The 8,315-nt window shown below is 44.6% G+C and overlaps 1 protein-coding gene across 1 annotated transcript; it reads left to right on the top strand.

Moving 5' to 3' along the window:
* Nucleotides 1–366: 366 nt before the first annotated feature.
* Nucleotides 367–7,455, top strand: LOC135887566 (zinc finger protein 239-like). Its single transcript, XM_065415293.1, has 4 exons — nt 367–505; nt 5,015–5,859; nt 6,112–6,292; nt 7,451–7,455. Exons 1-4 carry the CDS (start codon nt 367–369, stop codon nt 7,453–7,455), a joined length of 1,170 nt encoding a protein of 389 aa, XP_065271365.1.
* Nucleotides 7,456–8,315: the final 860 nt, after the last annotated feature.

Genomic DNA, 8,315 nt, shown 5'->3' with positions numbered 1-8,315 from the left:
TGTTCAGACAGCTCAGTCACTGGCCTGATTATCAGCAAGGCTGGACACTCAGAACTGAGATCCAATGTGGCAGGCTCCGCATTCTTGAAACACAGGCCACTTATTGAGAGACTTGACTGTGGATTTGGGACTTAACTTTGGGCTGTTTTTTTTGTTTTGTTTTTTTAGTGTCTTGACTCAAGCATTCTCGGGGATGACAGTCTAGAGTGTCTGTTGGCAGGGAAGGAGTCTGGGGGAAATCGGTGTGTGTAATGTATTAAACCCCTTCTGAAACCTTCCCTATCGCCCTTCTCACTCTGACAGGTTGCAGAATAAAATCCACATTTGCTCCAGTTCATCCCATCCATGGAGAGACGAGGAAGGGAAATGGCTGCAGCGGAGCCGGTGACCTTCGAGGAGGTGGCTGTGTATTTCACTGAGGAAGAATGGGCCCTGCTGGACCTGGGTCAGAGAGCCCTGTACAGGAATGTTATGCAGGAGAATTATGAGACCGTGACCTCGCTGGGTAAGGATTCCTGTCCCCTTGGGTATTAGAAACTGGGGGTCTCAGAAGCATCTGGGTTGGCTTCTCTTCAGGATTCTTAATTGGTCCCCCATATTTCTGTAACGATCAGCCCTGTTAGTCCCTAGATCGTGTGTCTGTGAGACTGTCCCTTCCCATAGGATAGAAGATTGAGGGACATGTTGATGGTGCTACTCTTCCCAGAACCAAGATTTTTAAGTGCACTTTATCTCCATCTTGACTGCATTCTGCCTGAGCCAGATATGTTAGCAGGAGGTGCCAGATGTTCCAGACTCTTCTACCTGTCAGGAAGGCCATGGACCAGAGTCATGAGGCTGGTTGCCATTAGTGTCTCTAGAGCTACCTCTTCTGCCAAGGTGCTGAGTTCTTGGAAGGAGGATGTTGGTCCTGGTGTCTCTTCTTGCCCATGATGGTTCCTCGCACTGAGAGGGGCTGTGTTCGGGGCTGAGGGAGGGTATATGAAGTAATTGGTGGTCTGGAAGTATTCTGTGAGTCTATTGCTGTCCTATGTGAATGTCGGGGGGACGGTCCAGGGAGGTTAGAAGAATATTCACAAATTGGCACGGTGTTCATAAAAGTGCCACAAGAATGATTTCAAGTTTGGAAAATGTGCCTTAGAGTGAGAGACTTAAAGAGCTCAGTATATTGAGTTTATCCAGGAGAAGATTTAAGCGGTATTTTAAACAGAAACATTAGGTATCTACAGAGGGAGATTTCTGACAGCAGAGAGCTCCTTAATCTAGCAGACAAAATCAGAAGGAGATCCAGTGGCTGGAAGCTGAAGCTGGATAAATTCAGACCAGTCATAAAGTGCAGATGTTTAACAGTGAGGTGAATTAACCATTGGAATAACTTACTCAGGGATGTGGTGGATTCTACATCACTAGGAGTCTTTGAATCAAGCTTGGATGTCTCTTTCTAATAAATATAGTCTAGCTCAATCACAAGATATGGGCTTGATGAAGGAATCTTGGGTAAGGTTGTCTGACCTGTCTAACCTACAGGAGGTCAGACTAGATAATCATAATACTCCCTTCTGGCCTTTACATCTGGTAATCTATGTTTGCAGATCTGTAGATTAGTCAGAAATTTGGTCAAGTCCCAATTCAGCAAACTTCTCTATTCACCAAGCACCAATGTGACTCAAGCACTAACTACAAGAGAGATGCTCGACTAGGAACCATGGGGATTCGCTTGGTGGGATTTCTTTGGATGGAGTTGTCCTGCATCTAAAGAAAAGAAGGGGTGAAACTAGCAGAATAAGGACAATGTTCTTCCAAAAAGCAGACTTTCACAAACTCTGAGAACTTGGTATGTATGGTCCCATAGGAAGAAATCTAAGGGAAAAAGGAGTTCAGGAGAGCTGGCAGTTTCTCAAAGAGACAATATTTACAAGCCAAAAGCATATCCCAATAACACAGAAAGATAGGAAGAACAGCAAGGGGCCAATATCGCTGCATCACGAGGTCTTTAATGACATGAACATTGAAAAGGAATCCTGCAAAAAGTGGAAACATGGACAACTTGCTAAGGATGAGTATGAAATAACAGCAGAGGTATGTAATGAGAAAATCAAGAAGTCTGAGGCACATTACAAATAGCAAAGGACATAAAAGGCAATGAGAAGTGGTCCTGTAAATACATGAGGAGCAAAACAAGAGAAAAACAAATGACAGTGTAGGCCCACTACTTGGAGGGGAAGGAGAGCTAAAAATGATAACATCAAGAAGGCTGAGTTGTTAATTCCTATTTTCCTTTATAATGACAGGTTTCAGAGTAGCAGCCGTGTTAGTCTGTATCCGCAAAAAGAACAGGAGTACTTGTGGCACCTTAGAGACTAACAAATTTATTGCTTATGCTCTAATAAATTTGTTAGTCTCTAAGGTGCCACAAGTACTCCTGTTCTATTTTCCTTTAGTGTGTAGTAAAAAAGTTAACGTTGACCAGATCTTAATAGAACTAATATAAAAAATAATGGGGGAAGGAACACAAGCCAGAGTTGAGAAAGAACAGATTGAATACATCTAATTTACTTAAATATTCTTTAAGTCATCGGGGACTGACAAAATTCACCCTGGGGTACTTAAGGAAATAGCTGAAGCAATCTCGAAACTATTAACAGTTATCTTTGAGAATTCATGGAGGACAGGTGAGGTCCCAGAGACTGGAGAAGGGCAGACATAGTACTTATCAATAAAAGGGGGAACAAAGACGACTTGCGAATTATAGACCAATGAGCCTAACTTTGTACCTGTATAGACATTGAACCAAATTATTAAACAATCAATTTGTAAGCACCTAGTGGATAAATAATAGCCAACATGGATTTGTCAAGAATAAATCAAGTCAAGTCCAAAGTGTTACACTGAGGAAGGATAAATCAAATGCACAAATACACTGGCTAGGAAGTAGTACTGTAGAAAAGCATTTGGGAGTTACAGTGGATCACAAATTGAATGTGAGCCAACAATGTGATGTAACTGCAAAAAAGGCTAATATCATGCTAGGCTGTATTAACAGGAGAGTCATATGTATGACACGGTAGGTAATTGTCCCTTTCTATTTGGCACTGATGAGGACTCATTTGGAGTACTGTGGACACTTCTGGGTGCCTCACTTTTGGAAAGATGTGGACAAATTGGAGAGTATAGAGGAGAGCAAAAAAAATTATGAAAGGTTTCGAAAAATTATGACCTATGAGAAAAGGCAAAAAGAAGTGGACATGTTTAGTCTTGAGAAAAGAAGACTGAGTGGAAGACCTGATATCAGTCTTCAAATGTGGGAAGGGGTGTTATGAAGAGGAAGGTGATTGATTGTTCTCCATGTCCACAGAACGTAGGACATGAAGTGATGGGCTTAACCTGCAGCAAGGGAGATTTAGGTTTGATATTAGGAAAAATTTTTGTAAGGACAGTTAGGTAATGGAACAGGTTACCAAGGGAAGTTGTGAAATCCCAGGCTTTGTCTACACTACACAGCTTTTTAGGAGAGCACTCCTGCCGACAACATGCTGTTCACACTGGCACTTGTCATGGCAAAACTTTTGTCTTTCTGGTGGTGGGGGTGTTTAACACCTCTGAAAGACAAAAGTTTTATCATTCAATCGCCAGTGTAGACAAAGAGCCAGTCACTGGTTGCTTTTAAGAACAGGATAGACAAACATCTATCAGGGTCGGTCTTGGGGTACCTGGTTCTGTCTCAATGCAGGGGGCTGGGACAGATGAGCTCTTGATGTTCTTTTCAGCAACTCATTTCTATGATTTGAACCAAGGTGGGAGAAGAATGTCTACTCACAGCCAGAGCTGTCCTCTCTGGGTCTGAGGTGTATGGAGCAGGCTAAGGGGGTAGGAAAAGCCAATACCGGGCCTGAGGTGTGAGCCAGCCAGATCCCAGCAGGAGCAGATCGGGTCTTATGGATAATGGGGAAGGGCTGAATGACAGTTGATCAGCAAGCGTATGGGGGCCCTTTTGCTGGTCCATCATGACTCATGGAGAGCTCTTTGCTTCCTGCGTTGGACAGGGGGCAGGTGTCTAGTAATCTTTTTCCAGGCCCTGGATGGTGTTTCCTCTGTTTATTTCTGAACAGCTTGTCATTGGGGGAGAATCTAGGGTCCCTAATCAGGTGACACAGCCCTGTGGAGCTAGGTGCTGCATGGATGCAGACTAGGAGAGAAGTCTCCATTCCAAAGAGTTGATGGTCTGAGTAATATCCTCCTGTTCTGCCTTGTGTTGAGAAGGGTTATAGAGGTGGGTGGGGTGGGGGAGATGTGACTGTAAATGATGGAGGCTAAGTCGTACCCCAGGTACCTTCAGAGTGTAGCAACTCCGCTCAGCTCCTCAGGGGAATAAGTCAGGGCCATTCCCTAGACAGAGTGGGTGAACCCTTGCTCCAGAGCAGTGCATCATGGGATCTTGTACGATTTATAACCCAGTCCCCGTAGGGTTGGGGGTAGGGAGAGGAAGAAGCCTCTGTGGGTGGGCTGCTCAGATCCTTGGTTTGGAAGTAATAACAGGCCTGAGCTTAATGACCAAGATCAACACTTGTTTCCTCACCCCCTCTGCCAAGCAGGATTCCCAGTTTCCAAACCTGACGTGATCTCCCAGCTGGAACAAGGGGAGAGGCTGTGCATTTCTGATCTCTGGGACTATGAGGAAAGGGAGATTCTGAGAGACCCCCACACAGGTGAAAAATCAGTTAAACTTACTCAGAAATCAGTTATTCTGTCGTCCTGGTAGACGTCACGTATGCATTTTCATCAAGCTTGTCTGACCCTTCAGCCCCTGCCTCCATCTGTGCTCACAGCATGTGGAGGAAGGATGGGTCCCCTCCTATGGGAAAGGGTATGGGGGGAGCAGGATTCAGCTCCTGATAGTTCAATCTCCCCAGCTGTTATTTGGGTTTGTTCTCCCCTTTCCTATTTCCCTTTCTGAGGTTCCCTGTCCACGGCACAGGGACTGACTCCTGTCTGGATTTGCTCTCTGTCCCAGCAGGTGATGGGATGGTGAGTGAGAATGAGGAGGAAAATCCTCAGCAGGAAGGTCCTGAGCGAGTGGAACCACAGGTATCAGGAAGAGCTGAAGGGCATGTTTCCCAGAGTCCTGAGCAGGGAGAAGCCTGTGAAATTCAGCGCAGACCAAAAAGGAAGCAGGGAAACCACTCAGAGGAGAGATTGGGTAAATCCACTCACAAGAGCAGAGGCATCAAGAAAATCAAAGAAACTGTTCAACAGAGAATCCCCACTGGAGAGAGTCCCTACTCGTGCGGTGACTGTGGGAAAAGCTTCAGTCAGAGCTTAACCCTTATTCACCATCAGCGAATCCACATGGGAGAGAAACCCTACAAATGTAATGAGTGCGGGAAAAGCTTCAGTGTGAGCTCAAAGTTTCTATTACATCAGAGAACTCACACAGGAGAAAGACCCTATGACTGCCCCGTGTGTGGGAAAAGTTTCAGTGTGAGCTCCAACCTTATTCAACATCAGAGAATCCACACGGGAGAGAAACCCTATAAGTGTCCTGACTGCGGGAAAAGCTTCAATCAGAGTTCAAACCTTCTGTCACATCAGAGAATCCACACGGGAGAGAAACCTTTTGAATGTCTCGAGTGCAGGAAAAGCTTCAGTCGTAGATCAACCCTTCTATCACATCAGAGAATCCACACAGAAGAGAAACCCTATACCTGTGCTGAGTGTGGGAAAAGCTTTGGTCACAGTGCACATCTTACTAGTCACCAGAGGACCCACACAGGAGAGAAACCCTACAAATGCAGTGAATGTGGGAAAAGCTTTAGTCAAAGCTCAAACCTTTATACACATCAGAGAATTCACATGGGAGAGAGACTCTATAACTGCCCTGACTGCGGGGAAAGCTTCAGACTGAAGTCAACTCTTGTTACTCACAAGAGAATCCACATGGCTGAGAAACCCTTTAAATGCCCCGAATGTGGGAAAAGCTTCAATGCGAGCTCAGCCCTTAGGAAACATCAGAGAATCCACAGTGGAGAGAGACCCTATAAGTGTCTTCACTGTGGGAAAAGTTTCTGTAGCAGCTCAGCCCTTTGTAATCATCAGAGCACCCACCTTGAGGACAGACCCTACAAATGCAATGAGTGCAGGAAAAGCTTCAGTCAAAGTTCCAACCTTATTCAGCATCAGAGAATCCACACAGGAGAGAGACCCTATAACTGCTCCGACTGTGGGAAAAGCTTCAGTCGGAAATCAACCCTTATTAAGCATCAGAGAACCCACGTGGCGGAGAGAGACCCTATAAGTGAGCTAAATGTGGGAAAGGCTTCAGTGAGAGCTCAAACTTCATTACATATCAGAGAATCCACACAGGACACAACCCCTAGGAATGGGTCATGTGTATAAGACCTCTATTGAGTACCATGAACCTCAAAGGGTCAGGCCAGGCTGGAGTGGCCCTGTAATGAGGACCTGCAATAGTTAGTTATTAAAGCAGAGAATGAAATCACATGCCTGGAACAAAGCTGTGTAGACCAAGAGGCTGAGATAAAATTCCCATGTTGTCATGAGATTTGTTTATTGCACTCCCCCCGCCCCACACACACACTCCCACACATACCTCGCCATGTATACCCCTTACGTCCACACACCACCCCCACCCATATACATCTGACTCACACCCCTAGGGCTATGATTTCCAGTGGGGGGTGGATGCTGTTTGCTCAGGGGAACAACATCCTTGACTTCCAAAAGAAAGTGAAATTGTCTTTCTACATGCTTCAGGACAAAAAATGTTCTTCCCATACTTTAAAGCTCCCTCTCTCTTATCTGGGCCATCAGCTAATCAGAAGGATTTTTAATGATATGCAAGAAGGAATAGTAATAGCACAGCTGCAGGAAGGGAAACTAAACCCATCCGAAACCTAACCTGTACTGAAGTCTACTCAGAACCCTTAGCAATTCTGAAATAAGGGAAAAAATCCTGCTCTTCAAATAGCCACGACAAACCCATCAGTGAAATTTATAATCTTAAAAAATAAAAAGTGGAATGGCTCATCAAGTGCATCTGCTCACTTTTAAAAGAAATAATGAGTCCTTTGGCTGCCAGGCAGAAATGAGGGAGAGTTGCAGAACAGGTGTTCGTCAATCATGCTGGGCAGCAGGAGGAGCATACTCAAAGCACAACAAAAAAACCTGGAGAAAAAAAACCCCTTTCTCATAGAATCGTAGAAATGCAGGGCTGGAAGGGACCTTGAGAAGTCATCAAGTCCAGCCTCCTTCTCCATGGCCAGCGGACAAAGTAAACCTAGACCATCCCTGACAGGTGTTTGTCCAACTTGTTTTTAAAAGCTTCCGATGATGGGGACTCCTCGACCTCCCTTGGAAGCCAATTGAAGAGCTTAACAACCCTTATATTGAGAAAGTTTTTCCTGATATCTCACCTAAATCTCCCTTGCTGCAGATTAAGCCCATCACTGCATGTCCTACCTTCAGTGGACATGGAGAACAATTGTTCACCATCCCCTTTATAACAGCTCTCAAGACTAAACATGCCCATTTTTTAAATCTTTACTCATAGGTCAGGTTTTCTAAACCTTTTATCATTTTTATTGCTCTCCTCTGAGCTCTCCCCAATTTGTCCACAGTATTCCAGTTGGGGCCTCACCAGTGCTGAATAGAGCAGGACAATTACTTCCTGTGTTTTACATACAACACTTCTGTTAATAGACCCCAGAATCATATTAGCCTTTTTTGCAGTTGTCACGTTGAAGACTCGTATTCAGTTTGTGGTCCACTATACCCTCCCCCTCTTCTCCCTCCCCCACCCCCCAGCCCCGGTTCTTTTCAGTAGTACTACCACCCACACAGTTGTTTCCCATTTTATTGTTCTGCATTTGCTTTTTCCTTCCTAAGTGAAGTACTATGCACTTGTCTTTATTGAATTTCATCTTGTTGAATCCAGACCAATTCTCCAATTTGTCAAGGTCATTTTGAATTTGAAACCTGTCCTCCAAAGTGCTTGCAACCCCTTCTAGCTTGCTGTCATCTGCAAATTTTATAAGCATACTCTCTACTGCATTATCGGGTCATTAATTAAAATATTGAATAGTACCGGACCCAGGACTGACCCTGGTGGGAACCCACTAGATATGATCTCCCAATTTGACAGTAAACCATTGATAACTACTCTTTGAATATGGTCTTTCGACGTGTTGTGCACCCACCTTATAGTAATTTCCTTTAGATCACATTTCCCTAGTTTGCCTATGAAAATGTCATGTGGAACTCTGTCAAAAACCTTACTAAAATCAGGTTATAACACATCT

Source organism: Emys orbicularis, chromosome 13 (assembly GCF_028017835.1).
Source record: "Emys orbicularis isolate rEmyOrb1 chromosome 13, rEmyOrb1.hap1, whole genome shotgun sequence".
In the NCBI taxonomy this organism is placed as follows: domain Eukaryota; kingdom Metazoa; phylum Chordata; order Testudines; family Emydidae; genus Emys; species Emys orbicularis.
Note: the sequence above shows the minus strand (reverse complement) of the source record. Positions and strands in the feature narration are given on the sequence as shown.